General features: G+C 35.8%; 1 protein-coding gene across 4 annotated transcripts in view; it reads right to left on the bottom strand.

Moving 5' to 3' along the window:
• The window catches only part of Msp300 (Muscle-specific protein 300 kDa), a 121646-nt gene that overhangs the window by 63889 nt on the left and 30930 nt on the right, over window positions 1–26827 (bottom strand). The window contains exon 1 of one of the 4 annotated variants that reach the window (XM_090154644.1): window positions 17940–18590. The exons of the other annotated variants lie outside the window; for them this stretch is intronic. Within the exon in view, the coding sequence (XP_090010770.1) occupies window positions 17940–18150 (211 nt within the window). The 5' untranslated portion in view covers window positions 18151–18590. Of the gene's footprint in view, window positions 1–17939; window positions 18591–26827 lie in introns of those variants that run through there. 4 annotated transcript variants of the gene reach the window in all.

The following is a 26827-nucleotide window of genomic DNA, read 5'->3' as shown; positions in this document are numbered from 1 at the left end:
TAGACGTTTACCGTTTTAGGTTAACACTAAATTAATTCGCGCGGTAACGAAAAATTATTTTGTTAGATAATAGCGTAATTTTGGAACTAATTTCAACGAATTTTCTAATTTATTTATACCACAATAGGTGGTTCATTACGAAGTACGCTGAATTTATAAGCTCGTTGATTGTAAGCTAAGGTGAGGCGAGGCCCTATATCATTTTTGGCATCATTCGCGACTCGTTTCAAAGATAATTCTTCAGTCTTAATGATCTTGGCCCATTTCTATCCGCGGCCATTATGCCAAGCTCCTCCCATAATATTTAAAATGCAAATTAACCGACGATTCCAGTCTCTTCCTTCGAGGGTTCTTTAACCTTTAAATTTCCAAATCATTTTTAATCAACAAAATTAAGTTTGTAATGAACCAAGACAACAATGAACCGCCTTGTCATTTTAAAATTAAACATTGATGGTAAAAGATTAATCAAGTATTCGTAAGAAATTTCAAGGAGAGGGAGGGTGGGGGGAGGTCGTTTCCGGGGCGAAAAGTTAATTCGAAGGTCGATTAAATATTTAACCGAAGCGATGAATGGCGCACAGTCAGAAGCGCGAGCGGAACAATTGGCCAGAATTTCTAACGCCTAGCTAACAATAGAGCCCATAGAAAAATATATTCCAGGCCATCCCTATCGAGTGATTAAACAAGCAGACCGTACCCCCGACTCCGGCTTGGACTACGGAGTCATTTAAAGCCGGTGGTCACACAGGGCGGGGTCTTCCTGTTTTTCAAACACGGAAAATGGTAAGGCATCAAGGCGAAGCCGTGTGGTGGGCCAAAATCGTTTTAGGCTGAAGAAGATTCGCCTCCGCACGCTTTATTATCATGGCTTCGCGGGACGACCCGTTTTGCGGTTTTAAAGTTTCTCTTCAGACTTATACGTTGATAATATTCTCTCATAGTCTTCTTGCGCCAGCCGAAGGATGATTTTATGATTTCTCCAGGATCTTTTTATGGAGAGGTCAGCGAAGACTGTTTTTTTGGGCAACTTGTTTCAGTATCACCGTGCTGTTTTGCGCCATCCATACCGGTACCCCAAAGTAAATATTATATTCATATTAAATTATATTAAAATTATTTAATGGTACGAATATTTTTAAATTATATTAAAATTATTTAATGGTACGAATATTTTTAAATTATATTAAAATTATTTAATGGTACGAATATTTTTAAATTATATTAAAATTATTTAATGGTACGAATATTTTTAAATTATATTAAAATTATTTAATGGTACGAATATTTTTAAATTATATTAAAATTATTTAATGGTACGAATATTTTTAAATTATATTAAAATTATTTAATGGTACGAATATTTTTAAATTATATTAAAATTATTTAATGGTACGAATATTTTTAAATTATATTAAAATTATTTAATGGTACGAATATTTTTAAATTATATTAAAATTATTTAATGGTACGAATATTTTTAAATTATATTAAAATTATTTAATGGTACGAATATTTTTAAATTATATTAAAATTATTTAATGGTACGAATATTTTTAAATTATATTAAAATTATTTAATGGTACGAATATTTTTAAATTATATTAAAATTATTTAATGGTACGAATATTTTTAAATTATATTAAAATTATTTAATGGTACGAATATTTTTAAATTATATTAAAATTATTTAATGGTACGAATATTTTTAAATTATATTAAAATTATTTAATGGTACGAATATTTTTAAATTATATTAAAATTATTTAATGGTACGAATATAATTATTTTGAATTATATTAAAGTTATTTACTTGTACGAATATAATTATTTTGAATTATATTAAAGTTATTTACTTGTACGAATATAATTATTTTGAATTATATTAAAGTTATTTACTTGTACGAATATAATTATTTTGAATTATATTAAAGTTATTTACTTGTACGAATATAATTATTTTGAATTATATTAAAATTATTCAATAGTACGAAAAATTATTTTGAATTATATTAAAATTATTCAATGGAACGAATATAACTATTTTATATTAAAACTATTAATGGAATGAATATAAATTAGTTTAAATTATATTGTTGTTAATTAGTTTTAATATCCTAAGGATGATAAAATACGCGAAAAAGTCTTTTACGAACCTTGGGTTAGTCCATAATTAAAAGGGATAATTAAGATAAATCCTAAACGAAATTGAAGAAATTAAAAAACTTAATAACTCGTACCAATAGGTCTTCGAGCAAACAAAAAACGCGAAACTCGGATCAAATAGATCTTCGAGTAATAAACTAAATTAAAAATACAAAATAAAAAATAGCCAGAAATTCCAACGGTAGACCGGTTTCGTTCTATTTGGAACTCATCAGTACCGTGCGGGAAATCTGGCTGGCGACTAAGATTTAAACGAAACTTAACCAAATAATGTTGAATTAAATAGATGGCGTATTGTAGTGTACAGCCCTTATTGACTATAAATTTCGAGCTAAAACGTTCCATTTTCGATAGCTAGACGGCTTGACCAGACACGGATATTTTCCCGTTATGTACTCCCTTTTCTCTACGCTTGTGACGAACGGGTTGCAATTCGTTCTAACAAGTGCTTTGACCTCTCCATGAAAAGGTTTTGCTTTCTCGAATGCCAAAAAATACTCTTGAAAACATTAATTTCCATTTGAAAGATTAACTTTCTTCATCTGAAACTACCGCTCTCAAACCTGACTAGCAACTTATCACCATGACGACCGGTAACGAACGAGCACTTAATGCGGTGCGCTTCGGTAAAAAACTAGGCAAGTTGGTTTTAGATCTTTAGGTAGTATATGTCACCACAGATTGACAACTAAATTAAGTATTACTTAGTGCTCGGAATTGTTTATTCATTATCCACAAATTATCCGATTTATTTAAAAAACGTTGGTAAAAAGAATATCGTTTTAACTTATTTAATTATGTTTTTTTACGCAACCAAGCATTTATTTGAATAAAAGTGGCATTTATTTAAATAATTGTTTGTTTTATTTAAATAATAGGCTTATTCACTTTCGATTATTTAAACATTTTACAATTTTTATTCAACTATTGGTTGTTTAAAAAAATATTTAAATATCGCCGAGCTTATTTTATTCATGGATAAAAATTAATCGAAATCCGAGCACTAGTATTACTTACTTTAAAACCTTTTTAATATTAAGTCTTTCTCAATTTTGAAAACGCACAGTAAATGATATTTGCAAAAGCTTTCGGCTTCCCCTATGAAAGTAACCGAACTGTAAATTTTGGGCTGGTCCAACTTGTATTTTTATATTTCTTCAAACCTCCGCTTTCTTATCGCAAAACCAACTTTTTTTAACCTATCTGACTTTATAACATATAATAAATCGAATAAATTTCATCGCATGGTAATAAATAATGGAAAATACTTTCCCAAAATACCGGCATTAAACGAACGTAAAACTCGCGTGTTCGATATCCAAAGTTTTCTTCCGTAATTAGAAGATGTATAAAAAGGTTATCGTCTTAATTATTTATGCCTTGCTTAAAAGCGAAATGGCACGGCCAATTAAGGCGTAGAGAAATGAATGAAATAAATGAGGAAATCTGTTTGGGTGGGACATCCTTTTTCAGATGTTTTTACCTAGTTTGGCAAACACGCTAGATTATTACCGGCTGCCGTGGTATTTTAAATCAATTATTGAGGAAGAAGATCGCGTTTTCTGCTTGTCCAATTTGTTTTATCAAATTGATGATGGATCGTACCATCGCCAGCTTGACTTTGTAAAACTACCCACGTTGGAGATTTGGGGGCTTACGTTCACACTACTTCAAAATGCTTAATCCAGAATTAACTTTTAAATATTTTTAGCCTGTTTAGATAAAGTAAATTTATGTTAAGTATTAACCCGAAGAATCGGACATTTACCAAAATCCCGTACAAAATAATGGGAAGTGTCCGACCCCTCGTATTAAGCTCAGATATTTTAAAATCTAAGGCGCGACCTACATACACTGTTTCTTATTAAAATAGAAATGTAATGGTTCTTAAATTAAATAAATTGAAAGCGAAACCTTTTTATTTTACAAACTTCACCCAATTTGATGTAAGTATATATTTTAATAATAATAATAATCAAGGCCTAAGTCATCAAGCAAATTTTAAAGCCATTAATTCAGGTGGCCGGGTTACAATGCGTATGCCACGCGAGCCAACAGCTCCCTACACTAACTATTAGCGATAACCTCTACAAGTTTTTATGGAAGGGAAATCCGAAGAGCTCTGGGGAAAACCACTCAAACAAGTAGGGAGAGGAGTTGTTCCGAGTTTTCACCCAGTGCCACAAGCTGGTATCGAACCCGGCTCCTCTTGCTGCGCCACCCCACTAATAAATATGCAATTGTTTTAATTATATTTAGGTTAATTCTTTTATATTAGTTCTTCAATGATGCGTAAATATTTAGTACCAATTGACGTATTTGATCTAGCATCCAGCGCCAGGAAATTATTTAAATTTATACAATTTTCTTTTAGAATTTAAAATAAATTCCAATTTAGTTTGCGTATTTTGGCATTTAATATTTTATAGCATGAAAAACTTTCACTGCAAAATAGAGAGACTTTTGATAGCGGCATAGGAATTGTGCATTATGTCGAAATGGGTGTTGGCCCAAAGTCAAGCTTTTCGTACCCACACCCATCTTCAAAAACCTTTTATTAGCAGTAGGCCAAAAATAGGTCAAACCGCCCGTAAAGTCAGTTCGCGAAACATCGCCGTCAGAGGGCGTGCACGAAGCTGTACTCTAACGCTATATTTTACCTTACTCGATAGAGAGGAACGTTCTAAAATTAAATCTTTTCTTCTTTTCCAATAACCGCGTACGGAATTTAATTCTTATATTAAAGGCAGCATAAAGTGTATTGAAAATTGGGGGTTGTAATAGTAAAAATAGCACCTTTATATAGTATGATAGGAATAAGAAACGATTTTACTTTTTTTAGAATAAAAGTCCACAACCTAGGAGCACGTGTTCCAATTTTGCATAAAGCGGTAGGAATACAGCCCTTTTCACCCTAAAAGTCAATCAGCAGCGCTCCTAGCGGCCAAAATAAGAAACGATTTTATTTTTTTTAGAATATTAAGTCCCCAACCTAGGAGCACGTGTTCCAATTTTGCATAAAGCTGTAGGAATACCCCCTTTTCACCCTAAAAGTCAATCAGCAGCGCTCCTAGCGGCCAAAATAAGAAACGATTTTACTTTTTTTTAGACTATTAAGTCCCCAACAAAGGAGCACGTGTTCCAATTTTGCATAAAGCGGTAGGAATACAGCCCTTTTCACCCTAAAAGTCAATCAGCAGCGCTGCTAGCGGCCAAAATAAGAAATTAATCGATCCTAGTTTAAACTCCCTTTAAAATAGCAAAAATTACTAAATCAACCACCGAAGAAATGATAATTTAAAAGGGGGCAGTAAAACCGTAATCACCTTCACGGCTACTCAAGAAACCCTGGTTCACGATCTCTACAACTTGTTTCCACTTATTTAAATTGGAAATTAAATAAGACTAGAAAAATAATTGTATTTTAGAATGGAAAAACTCTTTAGAATCGTGAGCGTATTTCGCTGGCATGGATCAGCGGCGAGAGCGGATTGGAAGCAGAAGGCCGGCACCCCCGCAGCGTGACCACTTGGAGCCGGACGACGGTTGGATGTTTCGGAAACTCGCAGGTGAAAAAAATCACGATTGTCGAAAATCGCTGTTTACTGATTATGTAAATATAGGCCTAGCCCATCTTTTTCTCCTCGCGAAACAACCTTCATTTGTTATCAAGCGAAGCTAATATTTTACGCTCATTTCCATACCCACCCTCTCTTTAACAAAACATTAAAAGAAAACCAGTTAACAATGGCTAGAGTTTACCGCCTGAAGAATCGTAAATTATTTGAAATGGTAAATAATAACTTTCCCGTTTTCACGTTCCCAATATAAATTTCATTCGGAAAAATATACATCCGCGATTTCGTGAATTTTCTTTAAATCGTTGAAAATATAAACACGATAAATATCTCGTGGTTTTTATTATATTTTTGGAGGGAAAACCAGACTAGTCTACAGAGTTGCCAGGTGTAAGTTACTTGCCCGCCCCAGCCTCAATGGAAATACAACTAGCTCGAAATGCTGCCCTCCGTTTCAAATTGTATCTCAAGAAAATACCACGCAATTAATGTCCACTTATTTTAAAGGCAAATAACATATTTTATATTCTAACATGAAAGAAATGGAGAAGAAACTTCCAATGAAACTAAAATTATCTCCCAAAAAATTATTTACGAACAAATTTGCAAGGGGTAAGTCACTCTCGGATGACCTGTACCCCGAGTTCGCGTACTTACAAGGAGAGTACCCGAGGTGTTTATTGCCGATTTTGTTCAAAGTCGGGCGTAATGTAGACCTATATGAAATATGAAATTTCCCAAAAGGAGACGTTGCACTACCCATTCGATTTGCTATGGCAACCGAAAATGTTTTTGATCACTTAAAACAAAAAAATCTCCATTTAAAAAAGCATGGGATTTTCTCGGTTACGAAAATTTTGAAAAATTTTGAAAATCACGAAATGTGTAATTTGGACCACATTTAGGTAAATTTCATCAAGTTTGGGTAATTTGAAACATTTTTAGGGTAAATTTGTAAAAAATTTTGGGTGGAAGTGGTCAAAAAAATTTTCGGTTGCCATGGCAAATCGAATGGGTAGTGCAACGTCTTCTTTTGGGAAATTTCATATCTCATATAGGTCTACATTACGCCCGACTTTGTACAAAATCGGCAATAAACACCTCGGGTACTCTCCTTGTTAGTACTGTTAACGGTACGGATTTTAAAGAGTTCACGAACTCTTATTAGCACAGTCAGAGGTACGACAGTGTACACCGAGTTCGCGGAGTGACCAACCCCTTGCAAATTTGTTTTTCGAATATTAAAAATAGTTACTTTAATTTTTTTACCAAGATATGAAAAAAATGCAAAAAAAATAATATTAGCATTGCTATTATAAATTATAAAACCGCCTCTCAACCAAACATTGTTTTAAAAGAAGCCCAATAGATCGATTTACAATTTTTAAGGGGCAAAGACGACTTTAAAGGGGTAATATTCATCCGAGGTAACGTGGTGATGAGGTTATTTGTTAGTAGATGGCGCTCTGATAGCAGCATGACGTCATAATTTTGATTTTCAACGATTGGTTGAAAGTTTTCAGTTTTTAGTGGAGAACGGTTTTGTCGAGATTTAAAATACAAAATTATCTTCCTTGATTGGATAGTTTAATATCGTATTATAGTGCCATCTATGACGGAGTGTTAACTACTGTTAAAATTAAGTGTTAATTTAAATTACAAAAATTATATAATTTAATAATAAGAATTTGAAGTACTATAATTTAGTAATTAATTAATAACTTTTTTAAAAGTTCATTTTTCATAAACTTTATAGTGTCGCCATCTACCTCAAACAATTTTAAATAGGAAGGTACCTCGGGTGGATTTTGCCCCTTTTTGCATATTTCCCTGTAGGCAATATGTGAATGCGTCTATTGGGGGATGAAAATCCAGATCTGGCAGCTCTTCTAGTCTAGCGTTTGGATATTTAAAGCGATAACTTTTCTTCTTCGGTTTACTCTGTCTTTCACTGGAAGTCGGCTGACTGCATAGCACACGTGTATTGCAGTCAGCCGACTTCCAGTGAAAGACAGAGTAAACCGAAGATTTATGTAGTCGGCCTTTAAGATTAGAAGGTGGGAAAAATGTTTTTTTATATGAATATCACCATCGCAAAATAACGTTGTAAAATCTATATTGGCTACAAAAATGTAATCGTTTAGTTTACTTTTAGAGAATAAAATTTCCCGCAGACTGATAGCTCGACAAAAAATCGCGTAACCTAGACCTCCACGAAGGGTGTAAATTAAAAGTAATCTTTTTGCAAATAAAATTTATGGCACAATTTTGAAGGCTGTGACGTCCGGACAAACTCAGTCGGTAGTTCGTTTAAAGGAGGGTAAAAGAGTGCAGTTTGCGCCATAAATCGCTGGTATTCTCAGACGATATTGCCAACAAAATCCCTAGAAAGTTCCACTCATCCCTTTATCATTTTATTTCTGAAACTTCATCCGCGGAATTTGTCGGCTCCCTGACAGACATTATCTTCTATTGCATTTTATCGAAGCGTAGATTACACGCACTAAATTAAACACACTTTTTCCTTGAAGAAAATAGATTTTTTTTAATGCACGGAAAAGGATTTTATTAGAGAGTTTAAGCATCCAACGTTACGAACGGGGAACGTCTGCGCTTTCATACCGTTTTACCATGGATAGTAGATTTTAGAGGATCGGTAAACAGCCTGGTTTTTAGCCCCCGTAAACCAATCACACTAAGGGAGTCGGCCAAGGTTATTTGAAAAAAAACCAACAAGTATCGCTAAAGAGTGGACGATACTGTTCGAAAAAAGAAAAAAGATAAACACGAAGTAAATTTTTACGCCAAAGGGTATTTTTTCACGTTTTTATAGATTAAATATTTTATACTAAATATCAGTTGATAGTTTTTATTGAATTAAAAAACCAAAATTAAAAATTACTAAAATATAAAGCGCAAAAAATTACGTAACAATATCAACCGCATTAGATTACCATTTTGAAATTTTAATATCACGTGGTACAAACGACCTTGCAATACTCCCTCGGAGTCTCTCGAGCTGATTGATACGCGGGGAGAAATAAAATGCACAGTGGAAGGGTATGGAAAGCCTGTCCTCTTAATTTACTGTCCATGGTTTTACAAACGTTTCGTCAAGATAGCTTGACAGTACTTAAGCTGTTATTACGTCTATCGCTAAACCTCTCAATTGCCAACGTATTTCACACCATTTAAGAAATATCTATCAATTCCTACTTAAATAATCTAATCTGTAAATACCGCGAAATTAGTTATCAGTTATAGTATTAAAAAAGCAACTGATAAAGCAACGTTCGTGGAATCGAATTGGACCAGTTCCGTTTAAGAAACTAAAACTAAAATTAAGAGCTAACCAGGGCCGTGCAGAGGGGGGGCGGGGGGCAAGATCCCCGGGGCCCGGGCGAAAAGGGCCCGTAGCTGTAGGGCCCATCGAAAAAGCTCAGGGGGGGGGTGCAAATCAAGATAACTTGGGAGAAGTGGCTCAAGGGGGGGGGGGTGCAAATCGAAGGGGCCCGCGAGTAAGTTTGTCCCCGGGCCCCAGGATACCTCTGCACGGCCCTGGAGCTAACACGCGGTTTTAGTCTAGGCTACCGAACGTTTTATGGGCGATCATAGAAAATATCTATCTCTGCCCTCTCGTTATGGTGCCGGCTATCCCGAGAGTTTTATCTGATAGGAATTATATCATAGTTTAATCTAATGATTTAGTAATTATAATTAATTTAATTGTTGAAATAATGTTTCAAATGTCAGGAATCCATTTGTGGTTTTAGAATTTATCATCGATGAGTAGTCTTTTCAATAGATTATTCGTAACGATCTATGGCCAAATGTTCTCACTTCCAAATTTCCAATCTAAGAGTACGCGGTCGGCGAGCCCAAAAATACAAAAGGAACTCTAAAAATGTGATCACATAGATAACCGGATTATAAATAGCTAATTAGCTTGCGGTACACTATTCATAATTACAAGGCTCTCAGCGATTTTTTTAAAATATTATAGGAAATTTCATAGAAAATATAGGAATTTATAGGAACATTTTTAGCCAAAAAATAGGAATTTATAGGAACATTTTTAGCCAAAAAATAGGAATTTATAGGAACATTTTTAGCCAAAAATAGGAATTTATAGGAACATTTTTAGCCAAAAAATAGGAATTTATAGGAACATTTTTAGCCAAAAAATAGGAATTTATAGGAACATTTTAGCTAAAAATAGGAATTTATACGAACAAGTTTAGCAAAAAATTGGAATTTATACGAACAATTTTAGCTAAAAATAGGAATTTATAGGAGTATATTGAAATTATAGGAATTTATAGGAGTATATTGAAATTATAGGAATTTATAGGAACTCTGGGAGCCCAACCGTTGATGTTTTGGGGAACACCGGACCTAAGCCAGAGCTAAGCTTTATTTAGAAGGCAAATTTTTCCCAAACGTTAAGGCTGTTTTCTAATACATTATTTTTAAAATTATAGGAATTTCTGGATATAGCTAAAGAAAAACTAGAAAATTTCGAAAAAATAGGAATTTATAGGAACAATTTTGAGAAAATAGGAAATTATAGGAGCATATTGAAATTATAGGAATTATAGGAACTCTGGGAGCCCAGGGGGCCTATTCTGTAAATATTCGAAATCCAATTTTCAATCGAAAACTAGATTTCGAACTTCGAGATCTCGACGAATGGTATTCGGTAAAGATTTCGAATAAGCATAAATCAATGCAAATTGTCGAAGTCGATCTCGACATGGTATAGGGTATCGAGATCGAATTCCCATTCTATTTTTTACAGAATCGCCCCCCTGTAATTAGTCACTTCATAATATTACTCTATTTACACTATAACGTAAACTAATTCTGTAAATGGTTGTATTTGGTGTAAAAAAATTGCTCCAGTTGTAAGAGTCAGTGTAGATAGGAAAAAATTGGTCTGAACAGGCCTTTTCATAAAATAAGCTACGCCGAGGGGTAAGACAGTCTCAGATAATCTGTACACCGAGTTCGCTCATTTAGCACTGTTAAAGGTCCATATTTTCAAGAGTTCGCGAGTTCCATTTAGCACTGTTAAAGGTACGGCAGTGTACACCGAGTTCGCAGAGTGTCTTACTCTTACCCCTCGAGCTACGCTTGCTGAACTTTTAGCTCATTCGTCACGAAATACGGAGAAGTTCAGTTCATACTTAAAAACAGGGTGCCTCGTCGAATCATGGACGTAAAATATATTACGTCTATGGTCGAATTTACCCTTAAGTCCAGGGCTTTTCGTAGTGAAACGTCATCGATACGTCACCCGTAACGCAGCAGCAACATCAAAACAAGAAAGCCAATGTTACTTTATAGAAAGGCCTATCGTAATCTATATAAATAGGCGATAGCATAAATGGTTTTGATCTTAGCTAACTTGTTAAAATGTTCCCGGAAATTCGTCATAGCACTGCTAACTTCTATAACGCACTTCCGCGATCGGGGTTGGCCGTGGTCAAAACCTAGGGGCTACTTCACTAAGCCTAGGTTAAAATTGTGTTCTAATCTATAAGTTTTTTTTACAATTTTTAGTCAGAGACTTAACACCACGATCACAATAATAATACTAATGTCGTCGTTAAATTAAATTAAATAAATAAATATTTTTTTCTATTAAAAAAGTATACATATTTAAAAACCACAAAATTTTAACTGACTTTCTTTAAAAGTTAAAGTTTTAAAGATTTGTTCAATGAAGCTGGAAGTCACTGTTCAACGGTAAACTTTAAATCAATTTTATAACCACGTGACTATTTTTAAAGGTTTCTACCGTTTGATGGCGCTCATATGTTTCCCGAAAGAAATTTTACCCAGTATACCTTGCATTTTATGCTATCGCCTATTGTCTGCTTTTTCAGAGTGGTTTGGCTAATGCAACGGAGCAACGTTAAAAAGTAATTTCACAAATTTCGAACCCATTATTAAGTTATTCAGATATTCAAAACAGGGAAAATTTATGAAGAAACTTCGTACGCGTGATACCCACCAAAACGTGTAGAAGCTTCGATCTATTATAGAATGCCATCTGCCGATATTTGCGGGAACTGCTTTAGCCTTTCCTTTTTCCTACCTGATAAAATGTTACCTCCGATTAAAACCGGTTTCGCGCTAATCATTTTAACAAGGGGTAGCAATGAAGCCACATTTTTCTTTAAAAAATGTTTACTCAATTTTTTTTTTAAAAAAGAGAAGAAATTCTTATTACTTAATTAACACGTTTAATGACCTCCCTATATCAGACAACCGTCGAATGCAAATTAAGAACTTTATGGAAACATACCCCTTCACGATTGCGCAGGCCCGAAACGCGTGAAGTTACGAAGTTGGACGAAACTGATAGACTAAATTTAAAATAAGAAGCACGCCGTCCGCTTTATTCGACAATTAGCGTGTAAATTCGTCCCTGTCGTGGAAATTCCAGAATTTATTAAATAATACCACCAGCATCGAACCGCTAATGGACACTCAAAGACGAAAATTGAGATATCGCCGCTCTAATATCGCTAAATGGTGACCCCCCTTCCCACTATTTAAGGCCACAAATATTTGGGGTGCTGGTTCACGGAAGAAAGCCGCCGGCTGAGTTCATCAACTTAAGACGAAGAGCGGGTATTAGATAGATTACCCTTTGATATCGGCAGGTATATTACGCCACGATATTTTGCCCCGATAATTACTAATTGCGGGTTAAACGACGGATAATAATTGAAGGGTTTTTTTTCAATATTTCTTTTAGTTTCTACTGATTTAATTAATTTTCAACGAGTGACTATAGCTTTTATTAATAACACGAAATTAAACAGATACTTAAATGAAGTATCAGAAGGATATAAATATTTCTTGGAGATAAGTATACATAGAGTTACTCGCTCGGAACATGTATCTTTGCAGGTTACCGCTGCTTTATCGAAGGTTTCGAAAGGAAAATAGTTCCGGGAAATGCTAACTTAGAGGTCGGGGATGGTTAACTTTTATTCAATAGATAAAGCTCTCAAAATTATTCGAAAAATGTTTTGATCAAGAAATTTATATTTCTGTATTATCCGATTAATGTTTTGGTAAATTTGTAAAATTAATCGGAAAAACGACGTTTATTTCGATAAAAAGCTAAAATTTTACGAATAATACATGTTTTTTAATCATTTTCCGAAATATTAACCGGTAAATTTCTTAGTTTACATTTTTTCCCGAAAAAAATCCATTTAAACATGGATAATGATTAACCGTCCCCGACCTCTATGCTAACTAAAGCTATTACAATGGCGAAATATGGTTTATCAATAAGTAAATATCCTTACGCAGTATGTTTACATTTTATACCGTTAGGCGCAGTAGCATACGGTATTTTTCAGTCAGGTGGTGTCACTGGTCTGTGTTTCCTAGGATTTGTGGGAATCTGCCTTAAACCTAGTATTAGCCTAGCTGATTATTATTATTATTATTATTATTATTATTATTATTATTATTATTATTATTATTATTATTATTATTATTATTATTAATAATTGTTACTCTCACGTACTTCTCGTTACCCACCTACGTTATTTTGGCTAATGTTATATCAAACATTCAAATAGATTTCGATTTTTCTTCAATAAAATTTTAACAAAAATTCTGGTTCGGGTTTCGCTCTAACTAAAAAAAGGTTATATCGAAACGTTCAAATTACAACGTTTAAAAATTAAATTTAAATGAATAAATTATAATAACAGATGTTATTACGGAACCATAATAAAATTATCTTCCTAAAATGTTGAATATAAATTTAAATTCCTTGACCTTTCCATGGCTTATGGCAGCCCGGTTATCCCATATTTTACCATCACCAGGAATGCGTAAGGCATTTATAAATACCATTCATCTAATCATCTGTGCAAAATTATGATGTTTTCAAGCTAGTTTAAAATATTTTCCATAATTGTTTTCACACTTGAATAACTCGACAAAATATTTCGCCTTCATTGAAGAATTTCCGACTCTTCCACTTATTTTGAAAATAAAATTACTAAATTAGTTTCTTTCCTCTAAGTGGGCAATTCAATTAAACACCAAGGAACACGAATCTGTCTAAGTACCGGTCACGGTGGTGCGAGTACAGAATGGATCGCTCCCAGCACATGTCCGAAAAAGGGCAATGTACCGTGCCGTGAAATAATCTTTCACAAGGGCCCCACTTGATTTAATTGGCCGGAACGAATACGCGAGTCAGTTTTGCGCTTGTACGTTGACTGGCCCCGAGCCTTTTGTAAAATATCTTACAATATTTACATTTCACCGCCTCGCCTTCCCGATTATCTGTGGTTAAAAAACAATACCACCAGGCGTATTATTTACAAACGGGAGATGACAGAAAATTCCTATTATTACGGATATACCACATGCATGGCCTATTTTTCCGCTGACATAAGTTTCGAGTAGAGGTAATAAAACATCATGACGTTTCGGTTTTGGTTGCTTGCAGATTATAGTTTCTGCAATTTTTTTTTTACAAACGTGTCACATTTTTCCAGACTTAATTCGTACCTTCGGGATGAGGTACGTTTTTTTTCTCGCACAATTGAAAAATAACGAGCCGGCACGCCTGCCTTTTGGCGATGCTAATATTGGCAAGTACAAACTAGATATTAAACTAGTCCAATAAAACGCGTATGAAGAAAGCCTAGAGCGACTAATTTGGGAAACACGAATGATTTTATTACAATAATTTCGTTGTTTCAAAGTGATAGGGACCAAATTTAGATTATTTGAATTTACATTAATATTAAAATATGAGAAATTCGGAACAAAGGAGTCTTCCCTACGAGTTTTCAGTGGCGATCAGGTAGACCAAATATATTTGGCTCCATATTTTTATATTTTTAAGGGATTTAAGTAGGATTTTGGGCCACGTTTTACACACAATACCTACCTACAACCCACGTACGCATTATTGTGATACTTGAATTTTGTACCAATTGATCTAACTCCCAAAAACATTGAGTGCGTTCAACGCTACCTTATTTCGAAAACCAAGTAACTCGAAAAATTCGGTTTGTTCAAAAATCATTTTAAATAACCATGTTCGCGTTCCGTTACCTTATTTCCAAAACCAGGTAATAAAATTTCAGCTTGTCTAAAAATTATTTTAAATTTAAGTGTTCGCGTTTTGCTACATTTTTTCCTTGAAAGAACCATTTTCGATGAAATTCCTCTTGGATTTATTAAATTAATGTACAAGACTATAAAATTTCAAATTTAAATTTAATATTTAAAATATAATTAATACATCAGGGGTGATTGTGTGTACTTAAATGTCCGTGACATATTATTTATAATATGGTGTTTTATACACAAAATCTAAATTTCTATTTTTAATAATATAAATTTCAGTAGATTTAAATAAGTATAAAGTATACCCTCCAACCATTTCCCCCAATTTTCAGGTTTTTTGGGGCTCTCTTAAAATTGGTATTAATTAAAATTCATATTATTAAAAATAAAATTCAGACCTAAATAAGAAGGTGTCGAAACAAGTTTTCATTATACGCGTTTAATCTCAATTTCCCTCATCATTCTTGTAGCTTATGTGTTTGATTGAAATGATAGGTTATCGGTTCTGGGGGCTCTATATCTTTTACGCCACGGTGGGTTTAACGGGTTTATTTTCTTACAACAGAATAAATTGTTCTTCAGTCGCGATGGGCCTAATAGCTACAAAAATGGGTGATTTATTTCCGTTCTATGATGAATGGTCTGACATTTCTAATAAGACAGTAACGCTTAAATATATCCCTCCCCGCTCTCACTCTGCATTATTGTCGGCTTCTCGTAAGTACTTGACAAATGATAGATTAACGACCTATTTCCTCGCGACGATGTCGAAATAAATCTCCTCCGACAGGACAAATTAAAAATTAAAACCCATAGAACTTTAATGTTATTATCTACATGCCCGTGTACGTGTTATCACTTTTGTCGCGTTCTATCCAGGGCCGGACTTAGAGATCCGGGGCCCATAGGCAGCTAAGGAGTCTGGGCCCCTTTTTCACGCTCTGCATTTACTCTTATTCCTGGAACTAGGCGGCGCCTGAATTTCTCTAATTCAGCGTCGAAGTCTGAGCTCTACGGTTATATTACTAAATAAAAGCTCTTAACAATCGTCGACTAAATATGCGATAATTATGCAACATTGCGATTTAAGGCTGCGTCCGTAAACTGCCGGTCAGAAATTTTGGTAATTTTAAAACAAAATCTTCTACCTAGGAATTTCTCCAATATAAATTACGATTGATATTATAGATTTATGCCTTCGAATACAGTAAATACGGTCACTGGAGGGCCCCTTCCAAGGATGGGCCCCTAGGCCACGGCCTAGGTTGGCCTAGGCGGAAATACGGCACTGGTTCCAGCAGTAGTTTTTGAGCTAGCAAATTTGAGACAGTTCTGCTACCTTATAACGGTACACTGGATCACCTCTAAAGCCGCCTGTAAAACTTCCGGAATAGCCGGAAACGCTGCAATATCCATACCACGAAAATAATTTTTATATTTATTCAGATCAAGTAGTTTAGTTTCTATTCCTTAAATTTTGGCCTTGGAGCATCTTAAAGGCCGACTACATAATTATTCGGCTTACTCTGTCTTTCACTGGAAGTTGGCTAGCTGCAAGACACAAGTGCTATGCAAGCAACCAACTACCAGTGAAAGACAGAGTAAACCGAATAACTATGTAGTCGGCCTTTAAAGTTCTCATTTTCTCAAACGTTTATTTAAATATTAATGGTAGAGCGCCTTACACGAGTCTTGTAAGAAATGGAAGTGGGTAAAAACGCTCCATAAAGGTTCTTTTAGGCTCCATTGTTCTCGTAAATCATCGAAAGCCCATCAAAAAACTAGGCTATATATAGGTATAAAAAGACCTATTTTTTTCCAGCTAAATTGACACTTTCAATCACGCAAGGACGACTACGAAAAAATATAAAAATTTCCCCTTTTGGAAAATCGCACGCTAGAGGCCCTACCCGTCGCGTGAACTCGATACGCTTCGGTAACCATTAAAAGGGAAAAGTATAAAACGCTAAAAATGCATTGTTCTAAGTTAGAAGGTAAAAAAAAAGTTAAATTTCACGTGACGTCACGTGTATTCTAGCTCTTTCCGCTATCTCTACCATCTTGTTAAAAGTTTATTGGCGCAACCGCGTACAATTACTTTCACTTCCTAAAACTGCGCTATAGAACAGCTCCGCGTTTCCGGGTGCGTTTTCTCATTGACTGGAACGCTCGATAGTACTAAACGCGGCCGAGGCTTAAGGTCAAACTCCGGGTACGCGCGAAAAGCGAAGGCTTAATCCATAAAAACACGAGGCTAGAATCGCGAGCCGGCAATATTAAATGTGGGTCAAAAGGGAAAACAATCGATTTAGGCTTATTTTGTGGCAAATATCACGTGTATTTTTGCTAACGTTTACGAGTCTGTACAGCTGGAGTCAAATGGGTTTACGAGGTTTAGCGTTATCCTCTATAGTCGTATTTGTAGGTCAGTGAGATTATTTACTGTAGAACGTATCGAATATATACATACGGGTTTTCAATATTGTCTATATAACTTTGGGCATGCCTAAAAATGAATGTAAAATACATCCCGTAATATACTTATAAAATTTGATAACGAATCAAAAACCGTTCGATATTACTAGCATTATTCATTTTGCGCGTGAAAATAAAATTACCTGCTATACCTCACAATGTAAAGGTACTGTCACCTGCAAAAACTCCAAAATCATAATTTTGAAATCGGTCAATTTAAAATGGAAGCGTAAATATAATTCTAAAATTAATTTATTATTATATATAATACCATTACATATCGTACATATTTACCGGCTTTCTTAAAGCTAACATGTAGTGGTATTTTCCAAGCCATAAATTAATTTTAATTATATTTGTTCATTGTCTTCTCTAAAACAAGTATTAATTAATTCAGTGAACAAATATATTTACGACACTGATTGACATATACATAATAGTCAATTCAATAGCTATAATATAATGTCAACTATTGTATATTTAAAGGGATGTGGCAATATCCGATCAAATTGAATTAAAAATCTCAATAATTTCCATTTATCGTACAAAATCAAATAGGTTGGTCTAATTGGAACTACTTTAGTCGGTTGTCAACCCTACCTCTCGCCTCAGCCAAGTGTTTCTCGTATTGCCTACTGGAGCAGACATCGAGGGGACCATCCTGGACGTGATGGGTAATCAGGGAAGCCACGTGCGCGTTGCGAACCAGACGGGGTGATCGAGGGATGGCCGACACGGTGACCACCGGCAGATCGGACGGCGGCCGGGGTCCAGCCCTCGCCGCCGGCTCACTCGCCGAATTTTCGTCCATAATTACCGGGCAATTACGCGGAAGACACGTTCGAAATTAACCATCGCGACAAGAGCGGATAAACCTTTAACGCCGTCGCTATCACAGACTACTAAATAAGAACTCATTGCCGTATAGCGCGGTCAATAACACAATTTTTCCTTCTCGTTTTTTACAGATTATTTCTTATCGTAAAATGGCTAATTTTTGATTCCCTCACGCGTTTACAATATAAATTATATCTATATATGTAGCGTAATAAAAAAAACCCGGTACAACGTCAGATAAAAGATTAAAGCGAAGGAATGCTTTATAAATGTAGACGTTAACCGCGTATAAAATCAACGCAACCGAATAATATGAATTATCTCGTAGGGTGACGTTCGTTGTAGAAACGCGTCTTTCCACACGGCTAGCTTCGCCGCGACTGTCCGACGTACTTTTTTTCTTACTCGATTTTTCCAAAGAAGGATTATGTAGTTGGGATTTTAACGGCAGGGTAACCAGCGAGCAATATGGGAGGGGGAAAATACGTAATATTATCGTGATTAGGCGTGATTGAGCGCCACCTGCCTGACGAATACGGTACTAATTTGTCGGCGTCACGACCTTCCCCGATTGGATTGGAGGATGCCAGTTGGATATTTTTCAATGGACGCGGATCTCCTACCGGCCGCCGATCTTGGTCAAGGTACCAGTCCGCCGGAAAGTCGCGGGCACGCGTACCCGTACGCCTAGCCCGACTGATTGTACGCAAATATATCCACTCTCGCTGGCGATGGCATCAGGATACGAAAGAATGAGTTGCACATTTCATACTTCCGCGTTGCGCAGCTGAGTCGCGAGACGCACGGGGGCGTCGTCCACCGGAGAATTTACCGCAGGAGTGTATGGCGTAAGCCTCCCCAGTCGCGCGTTGAAGGGGCAAATTGAAGCGATGGGGATGGGGGAACGCGCCGATCAATATTAAGAGCCGTAGTAGCGATTCCTACCCGCCCCGACAGCCGAGGCTTAAGGACCGCTATGCCTGCTCGAAGGCGGCCCGAAGCTAAAGTTCGCGCACGCTTTCCCATTTACACCGGCTTGGCTTCAGTGACAAGTCATATTGTACGTTGTCCGGAACAGCTATCGCCGGAAAGTGGTTGTACGAGGCGTATCACGAAAGTTAAGGGATTTGAAAAGCGAGCGATGGAGCCAGCTGATTTCGATTGGGCGTTTTCCAACGGAGACGCAGTCGCCATCTATCTAGGACCTTGTACACTATAACATTTTCTACTTTATAATTTACTAATTGTAATTATTTTCTGGTTTTAGGATTAGAATAAAGACTGGTTTTGGATTTTGTTTTAAATGGTTTTGACGGGGATTAGTTCAAAAATGGAATCGTAAAAACGTTTTTGGCGGGAATCTTTATTTTCAGAGAAAAAAAGTGTTGTTTATAATAAAACACTTTCAGTTGCTAGTTTTAATTCAGTGGACAGGATAAAGGTGGCGTTGGTTGTTTCAAATCAGTGGATAGGGCAAAGGTGGCGTTGGTTGTTTCAAATCAGTGGATAGGGCAAAGGTGGCGTTGGTAGTCTCAAATCAGTGGACAGGTTAAAGGTGGCGTTGGTAGTCTCAAATCAGTGGACAGGATAAAGGTGGCGTTGGTAGTTCCAAAACGGTGGGCAGTGTGTCAGAATTTATAGCCTGGTATACCTAGTAACAGAGACCATACCACCGGAGGTCTATCATCATAGTGCCCTACGCCAGGTGACAAATCCAGCATGGGTAGCAGTACCCCACTACTGATGGTCGCACCTTTGAAGCAAGCCACTCAGCCCAGCAGAAGGCGCAGCAATGGGTGGACCATTTCCCACTTCGCACACAGCAGTGGGATTAAGAGTGGATGCTGTAGCAACTCCAGCCGACACCCTACCTATGGAGGTAAAGAGTCAAACCCATTGGAGAGAGCTCCTAAAGGGGAACGACGAGCGCACAGCAGTCCAAGTAACCCGGCACAGCTGGCACCGGTAATCCCGGTGGGACTCCAAAAGGCCGTTAAACGGGACCACCGTGCCCTCATACGGAGGCTCGCTGCCCCACAGCAGGCTACCCAATCCGCCGAGGCGGCCAGTTTGCACGGACCCTCTCCGTTAGCCTGAGCCGAAACTCAGTATCCAGCCCCTACCTGACCGAAGTCGGAGGTGGAGATAGGACCATTTGATCAGAACTAACATCTCCTAGTGCGCCACCGCCCTTACGGGTTACAAGAGCCGGACTCCGACTCCCCGGTAAAGCCACCAGTTATTGCACACTCTGACCCATTAAGGGCCCAAAACGGTGGGCAGGGCGAAGGGGGCGTTGGTAGTTTAAAATCAGTGGACAGGATAAAGGTGGCGTTGGTAGTTTCAAATCGGTGGACAGGGCAAAGGTGGCGTTGGTAGTTTCAAATCGGTGGACAGGGCAAAGGTGGCGTTGGTAGTTTCAAATCGGTGGACAGGGCAAAGGTGGCGTTGGTAGTTTCAAATCGGTGGACAGGGCAAAGGTGGCGTTGGTAGTTTCAAATCGGTGGACAGGGCAAAGGTGGCGTTGAAGTTTCAAATCGGTGGACAGGGCAAAGGTGGCGTTGAAGTTTCAAATTGGTGTACAGGATAAAGGTGGCGTTGGTAGTTTCAAATCGGTGGACAGGGCAGAGGTGGCGTTGATAGTTCCAAATAAATATGCAGGGGAACAATGGTGCAGGTAGGAAAAATGTTTGGTGAAAAATAAAATTACAGCAAATAGTGTATAAAGACAATGATTTGAAAAACGTCGAATCATTTCCCTATTCATTCAAGTCTTATTTTACGTGCATAAACATAAATTAGCATTTCGTAAGACAGATATTTGTATTATAGAATAATTTATCCTCGTCAACCAGCGTGGGTTGTAAACTACTAAGGTATTTAATCGGTAAATTCTTCAATTTAGCCTGATAATAAATGTTGCTCGTATAATCATTTTAGGAAATTTTAAAGCGCCCTATCATTTTTGGCGCATATCTTAACACTTCTATCACAGCCTATTTTAAAAGATTACCCAACGCGCAAAAATTAATTTTTTTATCTTGTTCCTAGAAAACCGCGTAAGGAAAAGTGGGCCTTTTTAAGCTTTATTATTTTTTGAAGAGCGTGAAAAATTGCCAGTCCCACGTGTTTCTAAGCTTCTATTTGGGTGGTGTATTTTCAACGAGATCTTTAATTACCGGCGGTAAAGCACGTAGGCAAGATTACGGGTCCACTCCCAAAGTTTTCTCATTTATTATTATTTCTATCTCCCAATACCGGTATCTTAACGTATTTAAGGGGCGTTACTTGTAATTTAAAATAATTACGTATTTAGAGGGGGGATTTATCAATCGATAGGCGAGAGGACAATTTGTGTTCAGTTTGACATCGTGTAATAAAGTAAGAAAAATAGGTTTGAAACCTACATGTAGAGATAAATTTCGTCATGTACCCTATTTGAGTGACATGACAAATAGTTTTTTAACGACACGTAATTATTTTTTAATTTTATGCAAATCACGGGTAATTTTTTAAATTATAGCAGAAGGAAATAGATGTTAGGAAATCATTTGGCATATTTTACAGTGAGGAAATTTTCGCAATAAAATACGGAATCGGGGCTTGACACACTGAATTCACAAAAATGCAAAGTCCGTGTAAAAGTAGCGTCTTCTTTTCGGCGCAGTGGCGACATCTCCCGTTGCGTATTGTAGTCCTAAAGTAACCTTTTTTAAACGGGAAATTAACAGGTTCAAATGGCAACGCAGAACTGAATATTATTTTTTTGGAAAATTTTAACTATAAAAAACTGAAAATTAAAACACGTTATAACGTACAATATTATAATAATAAACATTTCTTCATAAAACTAAAGTTTTAAAGACCTTTTAACCTAACTCTGATAATATTTCCATATCGATCACTTTGCCTAGCGAACTATATTTCTGACGGTGACCGATAAATTTGTAAAAGTGTTACGCGTACACTGTGTTAAATAAGTCTTCGGCCGTTGGGAATTTGGCACTTATTTGCGATTATCTCAAAAACTATGAATGATAGCAAGTTGAAACCAATTTTATTTTTAATATTTTACTAATATCTTTCATACCTATGTCTTGATTCACGTGTAGCATTTCCGTATCCGCCGGAAAAGCCAAATATCGTTTTTACAACATTTTTAATAATGATTTTACGTCCCTGAAACCTGCATTTTTGGATAGAAAAGGGTCGATAGAAAGTGGTATTGTTATCCGGCTACGTCGAACGGCTGCTAAGATATGGCCTATCGAAAATTCGGGTCTCATTCGGAAAATTCTAAAATCCTCGAGGCGATCGAGAAATAATATCTTATTGTTGAGGAAAAAACAACTTTCGTCGTTTCATTGCGGGTAACACAATAAGTATATATATATTGATTTAACGAGTTGTTGGAACGCTGTGGTTATATGCCGGATTAATAATATTGATTAATTAGGCATTTTAGAATTTTCCGAATGAGACCCGAACTTTCGATAGGCCATATCTTAGCAGCCGTTCGATGTAGCCGGATAACAATGGCACTTTCTAAATATGAATCAACCCTTTAGAATCCAAAAATGCAGGTTTCAGGGGCGTAAAATCATTATTAAAAAAGTTGTCAAAAACGATATTTGGCGTTTCCGGCGGATATGGAAATGCTACACGTGAATTAAGACATAGGTATGAAGGATATTAGTAAAATCTTAAAAATAAAATTGGTTTCAACTTGCTATCATTCATAGTTTTTGAGATAATCGCAAATAAATGCCAAATTCCCAACGGCTGAAGACTTATTTAACAGAGGGTACATGTATAATCTAAATAAAAGGAACCCCGTCTGTGTAGTATCATAGAAAATATAGAAGAGGAACAGCAACTCGGTCGATTTATCGTCTTGGGGTGTTTTAGGCATTTTAACTTCCGGTAAGTACCGGAAGTACCCCTGTAAACCCCTAATTTTAGAAGACCTAAATTATTATATGGTGGTTAGCATTTTCTAAAAATAACATTTCATCTCCTTTAACGAGATTCCAAATGACCTGTAACGATTTCAGAGACAAAAATGATATTTTATCCTGTAAATAAGATATTTTGAATCTTAAAAATTGATTTGTTAAAATGTATATCCAAGTTTCTTTTTTGTAATTTATGTTTAAATATTGTGATTTATAATTTACATGAATTTCTAAATATTGTCCAATTTATAGGAATTTCTAAATATTGTCCAATTTATAGGAATTTCTAAATATTGTCCAATTTATAGGAGTTTCTAAATATTGTCCAATTTATAGGAGTTTCTAAATATTGTCCAATTTATAGGAGTTTCTAAATATTGTCCAATTTATAGGAATTTCTAAATATTGTCCTATTTATAGGAATTTCTAAATATTATCCAATTTATATTAATTTCTAAATATTGTCCAATTTATAGGAATTTCTAAATATTGTCCAATTTATATTAATTTCTAAATATTGTCCAATTTATAGGAATTTTTAAATATTGTCCAATTTATAGGAATTTCTAATTATTGTCCAATTTCTGTGTACATTCTAGAAGGTCTGTACTGTTGATGTGCACATTAAACGTGATGTTCTATTCTATCTTAGTTACAAAACTTGTAAGCCCACTCTTAAAATATACGAAACAAATTGATTGAAAACCACGTATTCAATTAATTAAAAAATTCGGTTAAACCAGTTACAAATAAATACGACCAACACAACACCACCAAAAAACATTAAATCAAATATTAAATATCGGCTTAGCCAAATTAAACTCCATTTGACTACGTATATACACAGACAGCCAAGGTTTTTACCGAACAGATTACATCAGCTACCCGTATAGTTGGCGAGCGGGCCTTAACTATATAGAATGTTTATGTACCACGGACGTAATTGGCACGCGCGATTCACGTGACCCCCCTCGTATAAAGCTGGAAGAGAGGACCCATTACCGAAAAGGATCATTTGATATTCCGTCAACGTATCGTCAAATTTTGGCCGCTTTTATATAACATTTACATGGCACTAGTAAAAATGCCAAAGGGGAGAGAAAAAGATAATTTCCATGCAAGTGGAATCCCTTTATGAACAAGAGTTCATCGAGATAGCAGTTTCCAATTTTGAAATTCCCTCATAGCCGTATGTCGACGCGAGATGTCGTAGTTCAAAATTAATAAAATATAGTAAGATCTAGGTATAATAATAATAATAATCAGCTAGGCTAATACCCAAGGCACCACCTTAGGCCTAAGTCATCGAGCGAGTATATTATAAACTTCTAATATAAGTAATATAATAACAATAAGTATGTCAATAGTTGTTTCTATAAAATTAAAGGAATAAAAATAAATATAAATATAATATATTCTTCGCACGGGTGATTTGCACGCGCGCTATAAAATCCTATATTCCTCTGGCGACTGTAGCTCGTAGACTTTTAAAAGTAAGAGACTGTGACGTCAGAGCCATATTTAAATCAGAAGGCCACGTTACATTATAGAAATAACTATTAGAAAATATTACCACCACTTCAGAAATAATAACATAATATAATAACATTAAGTATGTCAATTAGCAAACATTATCACCGAACTTATTTTCAGAGCTATTGCAGGTTTAGATCTCAAAACCCAGTGTCTCAATACACGCAAAGTTAAATATACTACTACACGTCGGAACTTGGCGAGAATCCCAGTGTCGAAAAAAGGTTCGGCCAGAAAATTAGCATTAAAACAATAGGAAGTGTCTGACTTATTATTAATAACATTATGTTACTTATGATCTTACTAAACGTTTTTCAAAAATTCAACGGGAGCCTGGCGACGGTACGCATTTCAAGCAAATAACTTTATCAGGATAGGAAGTTGGAAACTTCTCTCATAAGAGTAGCTTATATACTTCTGAAAATAGGTAAATAAGGGGGCGGCAGATCAAAAGGGAGTCAAGCTTATGGTTGCGACCAACTTGTTTCGTTTTTATCCCGTTGGTTAGTGGGTAAAAATTAAAGGTCACTAATAAAATGTCACTTTGATTTGTGTATTTTTATACCGGTATTTTAATTAGTTGCCGTACATTTACCCGTGTCTTTTAGTGTCGTTATTCCACGCTAGGTAGCGCCATGGTAAAGGGTGCATCTTTAAAGGTTTAGCTTCGAAAGCTACACTTTAAATGACTCATGGTATGAACAAGGCTTAATTACGACACAAGAAAAATCGATAATTCCATAAGGATTGCTAGTTTAAGATTTAGAATATTATTCGATTAACAATAAATGTTGAATAATTTATTTACTATACTTTTATTACACCGTAAAAGTACACTTTAAATATTATTGAAGATTTAAAAAAAAAAGTCAGAATTAGTTCAAAAGAGTTTTACATGATGGCGCTGGCAGTACAAAATCTCAGAGCCGGCAAAAAAAAAGGAAAACGGAAGAAACCGCGATTCTTTCAAACAAACCCCCGAGGTGAAATAGCGCAAAACCCCCATTAAAATAGATGGGAGCACCCCCTGGTGACTGAATCTCGAAGCTTGTTATACAACACTAGAGCCTCCCTCCCCCCCCCCTTCCTCGAATGCGCTCTTCTGGCAGTCTAACATTATAAAATACGTTTATACAAGTTTCTCGAGATAAGGAATCTGAGAAAAAATTCCGAGAGATTTCGAAGAATTTTGCGCGTCCCCCTAAATGCCCCAATATTCGTGAATCGGAAAAAACCTGGCTATAAAAAAGGCGAATTTTATAGCAACTGACTTTATTTTAAGATAAAAATATTTCGTTTACAAAATATGAATTTTAAATTTTTTTAAACTGTTCTAATTACCTAAATTATCCTTATCAGATTCGGTGTGAGACAGGAAATCAATTTGAATATTTTGCATATCTTTTACAAGCATCCATTTCAATTTTGCCCTTTTTAAAACACCGCCTTACCTCTATTTTTCACATCGTAAAAAAACTTATAACCTTTATGATAGTCTTAGTCGATAGTACCTGATTGAATTGATAAGGGTGGAAGTAATGTTTACCCTATACCTGAGACTTAATAAGAATACCTGTCGTTGCTAGCACTGTCAAGACACGGGTAACCACAATATAAATGAATTGTGTTAAATAAATGAAAGATTATACTGTATGTTTATCTTCTTTACATATTACAATCTTAACGTTTGTTATTTCAAGTAATGAAACCATCTCGATAAGAGTACCGCTTTGGGAGTATGATATTAGATTGTGGTCCCACCCTCGCTAACTTCGTAGAGTCAGTTCGGCTGGTTTTTAATTGCAAAAGGTGAACAAAGATGGCGGTAGTAAAAATTTCCAAAGCAGATAAACTTTCGCTACAAAGAATATTTTTAGGTACCGGAATATCTAGGTATTAGTTTTTTCTCCTACAATCCACTTGACCCACAGCCAAAAAATATGGTAGAAAATGCAATTTGAAACAGATGCTAATGCTAGATGGTGTCATCAGGACAGAAACTACAGAGTTTAAGCAGCCCACGCAACGAACGGAAGAGTCTAGACTAGCGCGGTACGTCTCAGACGCTCGCGTCAACGCCTAAATCCCTCCAATGCTAAAAATAAGAGATGTCCTACTTCGTTCACCCGTTATTTCAAGAGCCACTCCCATCAGCGACTCGAT

Source organism: Leiobunum rupestre, chromosome 7 (assembly GCF_980474605.1).
Source record: "Leiobunum rupestre chromosome 7, qqLeiRupe1.1.hap1, whole genome shotgun sequence".
Taxonomy (NCBI): Eukaryota; Metazoa; Arthropoda; class Arachnida; order Opiliones; family Sclerosomatidae; genus Leiobunum; species Leiobunum rupestre.
Note: the sequence above shows the minus strand (reverse complement) of the source record. Positions and strands in the feature narration are given on the sequence as shown.